At 39.9% G+C, this 16,013-nt stretch overlaps 1 protein-coding gene across 4 annotated transcripts in view; it reads left to right on the forward strand.

The window, feature by feature from the left end:
• The window catches only part of myripb (myosin VIIA and Rab interacting protein b), a 112,066-nt gene that overhangs the window by 49,862 nt on the left and 46,191 nt on the right, over positions 1 to 16,013 (forward strand). For all 4 annotated transcript variants that reach the window (XM_072378587.1, XM_072378588.1, XM_072378584.1 and 1 more), the window contains exon 3: positions 4,302 to 4,523. In XM_072378587.1, the coding sequence (XP_072234688.1) occupies positions 4,302 to 4,523 (222 nt within the window). The remainder of the gene's footprint in view (positions 1 to 4,301; positions 4,524 to 16,013) is intronic.

Raw genomic sequence — 16,013 nt, forward strand, 5'->3', positions numbered from 1 at the left:
TTCAGGGTTAATTTTCCTCATAGTTTGGAGCAAGATTATGTTTTGGATACTGTGAATGATGAAGAATTAGTAACATGTTCGAATAAAACATTAATCAAGGTTATCAAATTAGTTGATGATTCATCATTCTATTTTTCATTTGAGATCCATTTAATCCATAACAAATGTTTTAATCATTTTTCGCAACTTCATACTTATTCAGTCTTTTTTTTCTTTTTTGTTACTTCCATCCATGAGGCTCCTTTCTTGAGGTGGTAAATAGTCGATTTTCTGTTGCAAACGTTAAATGCAGCACTTCTGAAACACGGCTCTGATTAATCAAACGGCTAATTGAATTAGCCGTTTAATTCATCAAATGAGTTGATAATTCTTTGCTTTACTTTCCCATCTACTTTCACTTCCTCAATTTTTTGCCTGCAAGCATTTTTAGGAGCTCCATTTTTAGCATTTGTTTCTATGTTACTTTCCCACGCTGCATTTTATGCAGCCAGAACATGAACGACATTAGACAAAAAAAAAAGAAGAAAATAACAGTAATAGGAAATGTAAGAATTAGTTGAGTTGACATCAGATAGTTCTGAAATACCGTTCGGTTTCTTCATATAGATACAAATATGCAGTTGCTTTAAGTTAGTAGTTTTATCTGTGGGGCAGAATAATGTACATTTACACACTATCAGCAGCAGTTGACATCACATACATGTTCGGTACTGAGTACCACATTTTGCCTTTGAAACAGCTGAACTGTCCTGGGTGTTCTTGTTTCACACGATTTCGCAGGTAGTTGTTCATGGAGGAACTCTAACGTTTAGGCTGTCTGTGGGTCCTCTGTCTCTACGTGTAATCCCAAGCGGAGACCACACTATTTCAATCAAGACTTTGTGGTGGCTGTTTTTCTTATTATGACAGCTCTTGTGAATCTGGCTTTGTGCATGGGTTCGGACAAACAGGTGCCTTTCTGCCGACCTGCGACATTCTACCTGTTTCTTGAGCAGTTAATTCCAGTTGGAGTTTCTCTTAGCTGTGCTGAATGAAAATCCAAGCTTCAAATGTCATTCTCCACCACCAACAATTGTGATTAAAAATAGTCTTTTTAAGGATTTTGCTGTCTTAATTAGAATATCATTTTATGAATATCAGCACATCATACATTATTATCATAATTTAAATGTTAGATAAACTCACTAGCATAATCATGAAGGCCTGTTGGTACTGTTTAACTCCAATGGGTATATAAAGAGCAACCAGTGTTATTTCCTATTGGAGTCAATTTTGCATTGCAGGCACATGGACAACCTCGTATGTATATGCAGTCAGTGCTCTGCGATGAGCACAGGTTTTCATAACTTATTAACAGAGGTGCAGCCGGCATGATGAACCTCCTTATCTTTGGATATATGTGTGTATTTGCCTGATCATTTAACTGAATGGCCAAAGCTAGCCTTTCTTCTACTCATTAAATCTATGCCACACTGGCAGAGAAGCAAAATGGATCTTAATCATAATCAGCATTTTGCAATCTTTTTTCTTGGGTGCATAGATATGGTTTGTGATCCTCGGTGAACCAATTAAAAAAAAAGAAACAACTGTTTTATTTATGTTGAATATGTAGACTGAGAAGCCCATTTTAATTGTATCCAAGTGTGTCAGCATCTGCGTGTCACTGCCCTTCCAACACCAGCACTTGCTCGCACCCGTTCTCACATGACACCGTATATGAAATGGTTTGTTCATCTTGTTTATATGCTGCGTGTAATGATGCTTGATGAAAAGCAATCAGTGAGGCAGCAGAGGATGTGCTTGAGGAGCAGGGTTGATAACTAAGGGATGCAGGAAGCTGAAATGCCCCCAGTGGGCACACATATTACACACAGGAAATTTACAGTGTGCTGCATTCTGAACACTGTTTTGTTTTGCATAACTTGATTTGATTTGAGATATTGTAATATCTCTATCATGTTCTTTTTTTTTTACATCACATCTGTTGCATTTATCATTGTGTTAGTACATATTATTTATGGGCTGAATACTTAGTTTGTATGAAGAATGTCTTTAAAGTTTGTCTTTGACACCCGTGACATGCAGCATGTGTGTGTATCTGTAGTGTAAGTAAAAGCCCAGAGGGTTGTGGCCTGGCTGTGTGTAGTATACAGATGAGCATCTTAAATAATTCACTTGCTGCCCATTTGAGATGGACTCCCTTTCACACCTCGCCAGGAGGAACATCTCACTCTCTGCATCTCGGCTTCCACCCATGCCTAACGTCAACTGATGGCTGGTAGTGGAAACATGGATAAATGTGTCACCTCCTCTCTGTGTACGATTTTAGATAGAATTTACACAAGAGTGATGTGTATTGGTGATGATTGCTTTGTGATATAAAGGCAAAAGATTATTAATTGATTGTAGCCTCTACTTTGCTCAGTCAGCACAAACCCTACAGAAGAAAAAGCCATGTCCATAATTTATGGGAAACAGTTGAGGCTTCACACAGCTGCTTAGCTGGTTAAAACATTGATTAACAGCCTACATTATTCTGCCCGTCTTTCATTTTATCAGACCTTAATATAATAAGCCAACTAAAGATGATTTATGATATGTACATAGTTTCCTGGAGAAATAACATGGTCATGTGTTACATCTACAGAGGTAACTGCATTAAGCAATTTTTCTGTGATTTTATGACCATTGTCCGATATAAAGATAATATAATAGCAATGCAAAAGTAATGCGAGCAATGAGCTTAATCTTTAGGAATACACATTTTTTTATGGCTTTAAGGCTGATCAACAGCAGCATCATGTGAGCAATGGAGTCCTGGAAAAAGATGGGAGACAGGGAAGGAAACCCCTGGAGCTAGGAGATGGCTGAAATGGCTGAGGTCCTGAAGAAAAGCAGAGAAGAAAGAATTACAACATTTGAATTGGTGGTTGGGGCTTATTGGCTCAGAAAAACTAAGCAAAAGATGACTAAATGAGTGCGTGGAAATGGAGGATGGAATTAGTTTGGCAGCATGGAAAAGGGGAAATACTGAAAAAAATCGACTTGCTAATAGCTCTAATTCAAATTATAGGAGAATGGAAAGACTGACAGAGCCGATTCCCTTATTGAACTTGTGCTTCAGTTTTATATAATGTGATATACTGCTGATGGTATTCTTACTAACACGTATGGTAACACAACAGTCATTCATTTGTATCTAAAGACACATATCTGAAACTGTCTTGCACAGTATGTTGACAGTGTGATTATCATGTCAGGCTTAGCTGCAGACATGAATCTTTGCTTGTTTTCAAAACAAGCTTTGATAAAGATCTTCCAAGTCCTAAAGAAAATTTCTCGAGGTTTCATTTGTGTGAGATTGAACAGTCCTTCAAATCATGCAAAATGCATGTGGTCAGAGTAGTGTTGCCCTTAAAAAATTCACATTTGACCAATAAGCATTCTGTGGCTATGTAAAACATACCAGAAGTGGTTGGAAGCAGTTTAAACATCAGTTCTCAAAATGTTAAATCTCGCTGGACAGGTGGTGTGATGGAGGATCACTACTAGCGTTTCAGCCCAGAAGGTTTCACTGCACTCACAGTGACAAGCGGAGCTGTCAACTGTACATATTTAATTTCAAATGCATCACTTTCGCCTCTTTACTGACTGTTGCTATGTGCCTGTCAGACAGAGAGCAGAGGCTGACCAAGCAGTCAAAGAAAATTCATTTAAATTGGCCTTTCTTTATTTTTCTTCCCTTCTTTGGACTGCATAGTTGTAAAGCCCAAAGTCCCCAATCAGTATTGACATTTTCTTTTCTCAGGTTTGCTTCAGGTTATATCATCAGCAATTGAAACCAAACTTAAATATGGTTCATACCAATGTACTGTCATAATACTTTAATCAACAAATAACAATGCTTGGAGGTTGGAGACATGCCTGGCATGCTCTCCCCAGCTGTGTTTTGACTGATCTGGGCAAACAAGGCATGACAGGTGCTCCCAAATTGAACTGTCAGCCATCATGTTAATTCCACTGAATCGGTATAAGAGCAGGAGAGACAGCAAGAAACAGGGAGCAGGGAAATGTTTTCACCAAAGCCATGACCCCTTCTGTGGTCCCCCGTGTTGTTTTTATACCCTGCTATTTGAATTTTTCATTTGCCACAGCTTCTCTAATGATCCTGCGTTGCCTCCTGTGCCGCTTTCGCTTCTTACCTCTCGACCAGACGCTCACCCTCTTACTCTCTCTCCCCCTCCCCCGTTCTAACTCTCTCTCTCTCTCTCTCTCTCTCTCTCTCTCTCTCTCTGTTTCAGTGAGATGAAGCAGGAGCTGGCGGAGGAAGGCAGCAGATGCTCCATCCTCTCCAAGCAGCACCGTTTCAACGAGCACTGCTGCATCCGCTGCTGCGCGCCCTTCACCTTCCTGCTCAACCCGAAGCGCCAGTGCCTGGACTGCCAGTACAACGTCTGCAAGACCTGCTGCACGTATAGCAAGAGGGACAAAGCCTGGCTCTGCTCTGCATGCCAGAAGGGCAGGTTAGTGTTTTCACACACCCGCAGCAGTGACTGAAGGAATGAATGGGGACAACGCGCCTGAGAGTGTGAATTGGTTGATTGGAGGACACTGGAGTAAAAGGAAACTGGGGGTGGAAAAGAAAAACTGCCATTTATTGGGGGGAAAGGAGATTAAGAGGGATGAAAGAACATTTGCTTTGAAGGAGACAGATGAGATGGGAAAAGTGAATGAATGAGGCTGACTTAGATGGAGTCAGCGCTGCAAGAACTGGTGTAGAGTCATTTAAGGATTCTGATTCTGTTCTAAATGGATTCTCTTTTTTTTCTGCTACATGTCCCCTGATCACATTCTTGTTTACAACCTACGAATATTTTTTTCAGGAATAAACATTCACATTTATGATTTATAGAACAATCAGGAGAAGCACAAGAGGCAGGGGAATGCGCTGCAGCTGCTTGTGTTTGCAAATGAGCTGCGTGTGTGTGCTTGTGTATGTGTCTGTTTAAGCTGTTTATTCATGCATGTTTGTCCAAAGCCTCTGGAGTTCTTCTGGTACTCCGATTCACCATTGGATGAATATCAAACTCTCCATGTCTGGTCAGCAAGGGTGGAGTGTTGAAAATACTGCATATTAGACTGCCTGAATCATTTTGAGTCGAATTCATGGAAAAATCAATTGGGGGCTTTAAATGTTGGACATATGATGTTTATGGTTTGAATATATATGTGTTGAGTGTATGATAGAAAGTCTGGATGAGGCATTGTCATGATTTTTCCTTCTTGAATCACTTAAGATTATCTTCACTAAAATACAATTTCCTATTGGTCCAATTATATCATATTGTGCTTTTGTAGTGTGTAAGTGGTGTGTTTTTCACTTTCTGATGGCTTGTGTATATCGGTGTATTTAAGGATTGGGAGGACTACAAACCCAAAGCGACCCAACAATATGATACCTTATTTCTTCCCCTCCGTCCCCCATCTCTTTCATTCTTTCATTGATTTTTGCTGCATGGTGTGATGAGTTAGACCTGCTGCCCTGAGTCCTGGCATATGAGACAGGAGTGAGGCGTGGGAGCGCAAAGGCAGGGAGGGAAGAGGAGGAGGAAGGAAAAGAATGATGACAGTCAAAAGAGGTGTAGAGATTTTCATCGATCACACCCCCCCACACACACACACACAGACACTCTCTCTCTTCATTTCTATCTGTCAGTATCAGATCGGTGTGCGTCTCTCTGCCAGGGGCTCAAAATGTTCTCATTAATGGTTTAGACTGAGATGCAGATGGCGCTGATGACACAACATCATTACCTACGAGCTACGTGTAAATACAGCACTTTTTCGTTGGCTCATTGAAGTCTGGTTTTAGCATGAATTACTCTTTCTAGGTGGTGTCCTGCCATTTTGAACAATGATTTACAGCTTGCGCAAGGCAAGAGGAGCCCTACATATAATTTTAGCATCATCTTATGTTGAAGTCTATGGTTGCAAAGAGAAGGCATTGGTTTGATGCGCAATACATTGTAATTGTAGTACAGTGAGAACAGATGCAGAGTCATGATGCTGGAAATGCAATACTGACTGAGTTTGTCCTTTGAATAACCAAAACAATATTGTCATGAGGAAATATATCGAATCAAATGCAGCATCGGTGTTAATAAGTAAAAAAATATAAACGTGAAAAAAGTTCATCAGTATCCTTTCTTTCTGTTCTGGAATTTTGGCTTTTTTCTGTCTGTTTCTGGGGGAATTTGGTTTATTTTTATGAAAAAAATTCATTTAAAACCAGCAAATGGTCTCACTCGCATACACCGGCTGTCTATCAACATTCCCAGTAGCACGGCCACGCTGCTCACAAGTGTGATCCATTGAGGGGAAAGCAGATTTGTAATCAGCACACATGGACTCGCTCAGAGGCTAAAGTCACCCACTTGCAAATGGATGCGCTACAGCTTTCACGCCAATCCATTCAGATACACGCCTGCCTCTTAAGCTTTCAGTTATAACTTGGTAAACAGCAGAGATACTCACGTGTTGATGCAGATGATTTTCCCTGAAGAGAAAAGATGGCTTTCCATTGCTGTATAATTACACCTTTCTAGGTTTGTATTACACACACACACACATACACACACAGACACACACATGCTTTACACATACAGTAGCTTTCACTCTTGAAAACAGTCGGACAAGCATGACTATTTGCATTTGGGTTGAACCAACAGCATCTTAGACTCATGGTCCACACACAAACACATCGTTGTACAATCACACTCACCGCATACAAGCGGTTGTATCAGAGTATGATTTCATGCAGAAACCGAAATGTCGTATTTTTCAGCTCCTTACCCAAAGTATTGGGAAAAATGTTAACGGGGCAGAGAAAGAAATGAGAAAGGAAGGTCAAGATATGGAGACAGAGGGAAAAGAAGAGGATGAAATAAGAATTACAAAAGAGGAAATGACCCATCTCAATTATTCAAATGCCATTAAAATTCTCCTTTTGTTTCACTACTCAAGTGGCATTGTTCCACTTTCTCTTTGCCTCTGCCCTTGTGTGGTATCTGTCCGTCACTTGCCTCTTCCATTACTATTTGGGGTTTTAATTATTTTAGTAACTCTTTCGTTTTTAGTTACCTCCTCCCTCCTTCTACCTACTGCCTCTGTTTTCCACATCTGCATTCAAGCTACCACACCTCTGTGCTTAATCTGCAGAGATAGACTGTTCTGCGCATAATAGAGCCCTTGGGCCATAAAATGTGTACAATGCATCTACAACGTATGTGCAGTGTGTAGGTATTTGTGTGCACAGAAATAGCAATAAACTAAAGTGACAAACAGCTCTCATCACATTCATAATCTCTTTCTAAAGTATGCGAGGAGATTATGGCATGTGTTGCAGGCCTACACTGTACCCTGCATACACACAGACACACAGGAGAGGCTTACACACAAACATACATGGAAGTTGCATGCAAGCAAAAAAAAAAAAAAACTCATACTGGAAATTGAGTTTAACAGAATTTTTTAATGTAAGCAAGATCAGTTTCATGCTAAATGGGTGGAAATTTATCAGTGGATCAGTATGAGTTTCAGGAGCAACTGAAAAAATGATGTGAACACACATATAAATGCAAATGCACATAAGTCATAATCCACTTCAACACACGCATTTGCACACACACAGCTGTAGTTACAGGGTGACATTAACAGTCTGTTGTATTTTGACTGTGAGCCTAACCGACCCCTGGAGCTGTCACAGTGTTGTAACTAGATAACACACATAGACACACACGCTCACACACACTGATTCTAAATGTAATTTGGTTCTATGCAATGGGCCTGCCTACGTCTAAATGCCAGAGAGCTGATTGGCCCGGGGTCTTTGGAAACCAACTAGGCACACGCTCTGAAATGTGGTCAGCAATTATTGTCGCCAAGTAGCGATATGTTTAACATGCAACCTCTCAAATACACACGCCCACAATGCAGGTGCCATATAAATGTCAAATCCATTCACTGTTCAAAGCTCCTAGTGTTCTGTCTTTGTTAATACAGACATTCTTCATGTTTGTTCATGAATGCTTTACATCACATGTAAATTACTCAGATTTGAACAAACATGGAATTGACAGAGGCTGACAACATACACAACATAACAACATGAATAACATGGGTATCGATCACACCGTCACACACAAATGTGCCTACTTTTGTCTTTTACAATATTTAATATCAATGTGATATTACAGAAAATATCATTCAAATTGTAGAGTAATTATTGCATGATTTAATCATTCTGTGGCTACAAGCTGCTTGTACACTTGTTTGTACACTTTCTTTAATGATCAATTGTCTTACATTTTTAAGAAAAAACAATCTTAGAACTTCTGAACTAAATGTTAAGCACACTGACAAAGATCTTTGTGGCATACTCAAAACAGGCTGATCAACACAACTATATAATTTCCTACAATTATTCATTGATGCAGAATATTGAGAGCCAGGAGCTGAATATATTGAAACTTTAAATTAAATTAATTTAAAAATAGTATAAATATGCTTGTATAATTTCGGCTTTGTGAATATCAATTGCCCTTAAGTCAATAATGAGCTTAGGTCAATAATAATAATAACAGTGTGTTCATGAAGACAGCAGTACTGTAAATTCAGTGTACTCTAAGTCGAGCACCTGAGGCTTGCAGGGAAAGCGAGTCACAGTGTGATCTTTTTCTGTCCTCTTGCAGATGTATTTTTATCAGTGTGGGGTGAGCAAGACTAGGCTTAGACAGGGAGGGTGTGCCCTGCAGCACCAGGCTACAGATGAAATGTGCGCACACTGCCACAGAGGTCTAGATTTTAATAAGACATGTCTGAGTAGCTTTGTGCCTTGCTGCTTGTGTGCTCTGTGTTTTTGCCAGGTTTTAGAAGCTGGGGTGACAATAGATTGCAAGACTTATTTCTTGTGTTGTTGGTTTTTTTCCCCACAAAGAGCCATAACAGCAAACAGAAAGCTTCAGCAGGTGAGGAATGGAACGCTTCCCTCTCATTCATCATAGTGCAGCATTATCTATTTGTAGTGTGGAACTTAGAAGAGAAGACAATAGATGAATGTATTCACATTTTGTGGAGAAGGGACAACCTGCTCAGGTTTTATAAAGAAATATTTTAATAATTCAGCAACCAAAATTGACTAAATTGGGTATAAGAGGACTTGGAGGAAGCTTTTCATCATAGCTAAGATTGCAGCTGAACCAGCTTGTAAACCCTTCACCTCTATGAGCTCGAGGCACAGGGAGTAAAGCCACTAATCACCCCCTCTCCTTCCTTCACTTCCACTCCTCCTTGGTGGCCTTGTCCCGTGTCCAATCCAGCTGACATAGGAGCCACCAGTCGATCATAACTCTCGACTGTGATTTGCAGTTGATGCACAGCCGGGAGCTACAGCAGATGTGCACATGGAGAATTTCACAAGGCACGCACACACAGAACACAGTGCTGATTTGGACTCGGACAGACTCCTGTTGGTCTTGACTTTCATTTCACTAGAATCCATTGAGGTGACCTTTTTTATTAAAAAAAAAACAAAAAACAGCCTAAATCAGAGGCTGAACTGATGTCAGCGTTTCCCTAAAACTAATTAACAGTAAGGGTTTTTCAGCCTAGGGGCGATCTGTGTGCATGGATGTGTGTTTGTGTATAAGAGTGTGCCCAGTGCCCATCTGTGAATGTCCAGACTATGCTGGGCTTGTGTATGCAAGTGTGTCGATACATGCATTTTAAGTGTTCCCCACAGCAAGAACCCTTGTGCTCCACAAAAGTATTCTTCCCCATAGTGGATGGGCTTGTGTATCAGGTGATAAATCACAGCTGTCCAGGTAAATAAGTGAGTACACATGATACACAGTACAAACTTGCACGTTCCCTCTTGTGTGTGCGCTAATTCCTGTCAGTTGTGTGAATCGCTGTGTGTTATTTTGCAGCTTTTACTCTGAGTCATTAATGTCTCTCTGATTTAACTGGTCAGGCTCTTCATTCCAGGCCTCCTCTGTGTGTGCATGTGTGTGGGAAGGTGTGACTGAATCGGTTACACCTCTGATTTTGAGCACCACTCCACGTCCAGCTGTGAACCCAGCCACTCCGAAGCAGCACGTACACTGCTGTGCTGATGGACCTGTAGTGCTGTGATTTGCACCTGCAGTCGTTCCACTCATTTCTTGATCAGGGATAGTGACTGATAAGCCGGAGTGCTCCACATGACAGGTCATTGGTGTCCCACAGGGCTGAAGCAGCAAACCTGCCGCACAGATTGGAACTCTTATGATTCCTAAATCAGTTTATGCAGTAAATTGACTGCTGCATCTGAAGAGATGCTTAAGCTTTTGTCGTTTTAACTGTGGATTGGAGGCAGAAACTGCTTGCACAGTAACAATCCCACATATGAATGCACAATAGTCATTACCACTTTTATTACATGAATGCATGAGTACCCTGTTGCTTAGTCATAAGTAAGCCCACACCCATCTTCATATTTGCCCTTCAGTTTGATATCAGCTGCACACCTTGTATGGTTTCATGAGTGCATCTTAAATGATTGTGATTCTGTTGTGTTGAGAAAGCCTCTCCAAGCAGAGCCATATGAGCACTTGCTAAAGAGCTCAAACTGTCTATGTTGTAGATTCTACCAATGTGGATGCATAAGGGCACAATATGCATTCAAAGTGGTGAAACTGCTGAACAATCAAATTAAGCAAATACATTTGTTCATAACCTTGAATACGACCCATAGCAGCATGCTCTAAAGTAGCGCCCCTACAAGTGGCAGGAGGTAAATACGACTTCCGCAACAGAGCAGATTCTGTTATTCATTCTGTCATTCTGTCAGTCATTCTCAAGGATTTTCTTTAACAAGTCACAAGCCACTCATAGGGAGGAAGATGGGGAATGCAGGACGTGGTTATGCGCTGCACTTTCAACAATTTGCTTTAAACTGTTGAAAGCGTGTTTAACTCCAACAGTCAAGTTCAACCAACAACACAACAGAACTTTATTAAAATGCTTTTGCCACTTCTTGGTTGACTTTAGGCAAAATATTACTTGGTTAGGTTTATAAAATGATTATGGTTCCTTGTTGCCTTGGTCACAGTAAATACAACAACACATTGAAACAAAACTGAGTCTCTACTTGGTTGGGTTAAGGCAATAACATCACTTCTTTAGATTTACTAATAACATCATGGTAAGGAATGAGATACATTTTTTTTACTGCGTAACTGTCTCCTTAACACACATAAACTCCATAGTTACATGTCTCTACAGCAATAGTTGTAGGCTATTTAAAGAGTCACACTGGGTGGCATGAACAAGTAAAAGCAAACAGTGGCATAATTAGGGGGTTCTATACTTTGAGCTTTCTGAAAAGAACGTTTTCCATGATGGTACACACACGCACACATTTACAAAAGACCTATAAGGTGAAAACAACACCAGTTAAGCTACTACTCTCCTGTTAAAAACCCTTGCACTCAGCTACTTATGAATTTTTCATTTTCACTGACAGGGTGGGTATAGGTAATTTGCTGGACCGTCTGAAAGTGTGGGAATAAGAAGCAATTATTTCCACTTCATTTTCAGAGGTGACCAGATGGGCAGTAGATGGTCAAAACCTTTGCTTAGTCAGTTTTTATTCATCTGCCTTTATCACAGCTGGATCTATGAATGTGGACGTGGACATAGACGACAAACACAGAGTTATGTAGGAGCTGCCAGTGCCTCAGTAAGGGATGATAAAACACAATAGATAAAACACAAATGGAATCAGCAAAAGGGATCCTTATCTGTTATGCAGCTGCTGCTGCATTAGGAATCACCCAGTTAGAGCCCTGAAAAGGAGAGGGGATTATACATAAAAAATATCCTCAAAGTGGGTTAAAGTATGCATCAGTTTCTTATTTCCAAACTATTTCCTCCTTAAACAATAATAGCAACAAGAAAAATATAGTTGATATAAACTATGGCTTTTAAGGCAATAACTTTTCATTTATCTGTGAACATAAAGAAAGGAGATGCCTTGCAGCTTAGTAAGCAGTGCCTGCTGACTTTCTTTATTACAATTAGCAAATTTCAAAGAGAAATCAGGAAGAGCATGTTGACTACTTACTGTTGACCATGTTCTACAATACATCAGCTGGCTCTGCAAAGTGTAGTCCTTTAAAAACCACCTCAATGTGACAGAGGCCCCACAGTGCAGCCAGTCACGTCTCTCATCCTGATGGATTGGCAGGAGAGGACGTGAGCTTCATGGCTGACAGATTGATGAAGTGAATCTTTGCTGTCTGCTGAAGAATTAGGTTTGGTGTCTTTCACCCAACCTTGATGTTACAACTGAATGCTTTTTGTCCTTGTTTTTTTTTCTGTATCCTTCTAAGTATGCGGCATGCAGCGATAGAGAGCTGTTGCATGAATAGTAAAGTTTCCTCTCCCCTCACTGCCCTGCATGCTCAACCCCCGTCTGATAGATCATCCTCTCTGATCTTCTGCCACAGTGAACCCTGTAAAATGAAAGGAATTTTAGCACTGCTAAATTTTTTTTCTTTGCACATTTCTCTCCTGTCAGCCCAAGGCCCTCTCCAATAAAAGTTGAGTACGTTTTTCTAACATTCCAGCATTTCTATACAGTTGATGTCAGGTTATTTAAGAAGCGTGTAGGTGCAAAATGAAACGACAATTGAACTGACAATTTCACGGTTGATTAAATAGATGTATTTACATTAGCTTAATGATAAAATAGGAGCTGATCCTACTGATATCCTGTATGATGTTGTATCATTAGCCAGAACACAAAGAGGACTATGATCCATCTGACTTGTGCCAGATTGGGGTCAGTTTATGCTGAACACAGAAAATGACACATGTGGCTCATCTTGATGAAGCTGCCAGCATGATAGGAAGACCTGAGGCCATCACAGTACTCAGATTTGAGTCTTCTGCTCTCTGTTGTTGTGGTGTTGAGCTACTTGCTAGCAGATTATGAATATAGAAAAAAAAAAGAGCTGGCAAATCTGAGCGGTCTGGGCTTTTTGTGAAGGAGGTGGGCCAAAAAAGCTTCCTGCCTTTATAAGAAACACGCAAAAGTGAATTGCGCTCTACTTGTCCTTACATTTGTAGGACTGAACTATCATTAGTTCCACCTATATTCTTCATACTTTGACAAGTCAAAATGTCTGCCATGAAAAATGTCTATCCAGCCCGGCACATTTTGCTGTTAACATAGTTGTGGTAGCTTTTTAAGTTGTAAGTTTGATCTGAAACAGTCATTTACATCATGTGACGATGGTATAAAATAGTGGGCTCTGTCTTTAAAAATACATCACAGTTGTCTGGTATTAATCAGTTGCCTGTGATGCTCATGCTTGCTAAAGAATATAATGCAGTTCACACACTTAATGTTCTGGGAAATGGAGCCAGTCTGAATGAATAACAATTAGCAGAATATGTTAATGATGGTATCTCATTTTCTCTGTGCTGCAGGAATTAAGGGGTTTCCGATGGTGTGTATGAACTTATTGCACTCTTTCTCACTCTGCTGCATATCAATGGTTGTGTACCGCTCTGCGCTCCCCTTTTTTAGCACTTTGAATATGGCTTAACCGATGCTTCACTGCTCTCGGCTCACCTTGTTTAGTCATAATTTCCCACCTGAGCAATGAGCGCTTTTTGATCTTCTTTGTAATTAATTCGTACTTTGTTTTTCTTCTTGGCCTTGGCATCTCGCTTGGTGATAAAGCTCCCTGATCGCTTGTGTTTTTGCCTCCTTGGTCAATTCGAAGAGATACGTTTTGAATGTTCTTGATCTTTTGCATGTGTTTGTGTGCACATGTGTGTATATTAAAGATATTCTATATTTCCTGTGGTACTTTAGCCAAGGTTTTTTTTTCCTGTTATCATTTACCTTTATTGAATTTATTAATCTCTAAAAGTCTGATCCTTTTTCTTTGGTTGTTTTTCTAAATTTTGCTTTTGCTCTATAAGTCATGTAAAAGGTGCTATATCAATAATGTTGACTTGAGTTTATTCCTAAATCCCTCTTTGGTGAATTAGAAACTGAAATACTACCTCCTTTCAAAAGTTTGCTGTAATTGGAGACTCAAAATATTGAAATTCTTGCTTAATGTTTATCTGTTATGTGAAAAATGAGAATGTACACGTGTTCTACGCCATGTTGCTATTTTCATGTATTTACCCATTAAAAGTTGAGTTTACCTTTAGAAAACCATTCTTAAACTTCAGAATCAGCAAGAGTTTTCTGAAAAACTTGACAGAATTTCAGTTTCCTTGAAAATATCTCAGCCCCTGAAGTAAGTAAAAAAAGGAAATTAATACATTTTGGTGTTTAAGCCGATTGCTTATAATGTTGCTTTTGTGTTACCCAGGCATACAGTAACAGGCATTTCTGTCACACTCATGTCACACCAGGCTTAAAAGAGAGAGGTGTCCTAACATTGGTTTAGGTCTGAAAGAGCTATACACACATACATTGCATCCTTTTGTGATGGATACAAATCTAACATACATTCTGTCGCAGTTTTCTATTAAAAAAACATCAGACTGGAAAGATGTTTCTGAATGCGACTGAATTTCTAACTCTTTTGAAATACACCTGCCCCTGAATCTTGCAGTTCTAGCTGCTATGAAACTGAAGCAGAGAAAGCACCACAACTGGAAGAAAATGGGAATCCCTCTGTCCCACCAACTCTGTCTGCCTTTCGGGTTATTTGTTCAGAGCAACAGCAGAGGAACTCGGGCGATGCTGTCTGATTCAAAAGGGATCAAAGCAGCCATTCATTTTAGGGTTGCCAATGGGGAAGATATCAAAGCAGCACGCAGACACACACACATACACATACAGATCTAGTTGACACGTACACAAACAGAAAGTGAGGCACTGTGTACACATTTGGCCTGAGAGCTCACACCAGCGCAGAGATACACAAACTGACTTAAACATGATTTTACTGCTCTGGCTCTGTCTGGCCTTTTAACAACATCAGAGCCTGGGAGGCCATTGAGACAGAACACATGTGATATATTCTCCTGATGTTCTCAAGAATGTGATCCACTATGTGTTGGAGAATAGTTATAATAGTGTCATAATGCCCAGATTTTCTGAGAAAACTACAGGGCATGCTAACCAGTTGCTGTCTAAATGACTCTGTGTGGTTGGTGTGAAGGATAATTATATTTTGATTCTAACTACAATAAACTTTTAATCAACTAAAAACAGAATGCAATGTCCTTTTAACTTGTATTTATAGACACAGGGACTAATTGTGTTCACTGACAATGGTTTTCAGAGAGGTTCACTGTGCTTGTCTCATTTTAAAGCAGTGCGGCCAGAGGATTGTAAGCTTTGTTCCTTGTGTATAAATTTCTCTGAATCTTTTAATGAGAATGGTAACCTTAGAGGATGAAATCAATATCAACTCACCAATTTAACATGTTTTCTCCTTACTATTTTCAGTCCTATATACGGTTTTAATTCACTAATCATTACAGATTTGTTTTACGTTTTACAAAGTTTCTCAACTTTTTTGGTAACAGGGATGTAAATATGAATTGTATATTGCTGCCCTATCAGTATGCATTCTGTGCTGACTTCCTGACTCATTGATTTATGTATTTTGAATGAATGAATGCCCCCTTTCTCTTACCGTTACTCCCCATCTCTCTCTCATTCTGTATCTTGGCGCTCCTCTTTCTGGGGCATTGAATCCTATTCACTCATCCTCAGCTGAGATCATTTTTCACACCACCAAATAGCCCCAGGATTCACATCTCTACACACTGTTTCTGTTTATTTCAACAGTTTCTGAAATTTGGGGAAAATTGGTTTCAGCAAACACTTTTTTCCTCCAGCGAGCATGAGTGAGTTTGATATCCTCCCAACCTGCCCTCATCGTCTCTGTCAGCCTCCTACTGATGCTCTCCTTGCCAAAGACAAGCACTAATGT

The sequence above is a fragment of the Leuresthes tenuis genome, unplaced genomic scaffold (genome assembly GCF_036924035.1).
Source record: "Leuresthes tenuis unplaced genomic scaffold, fLeuTen1.0.hap1 SCAF_24, whole genome shotgun sequence".
NCBI lineage: Eukaryota > Metazoa > Chordata > Actinopteri > Atheriniformes > Atherinopsidae > Leuresthes > Leuresthes tenuis.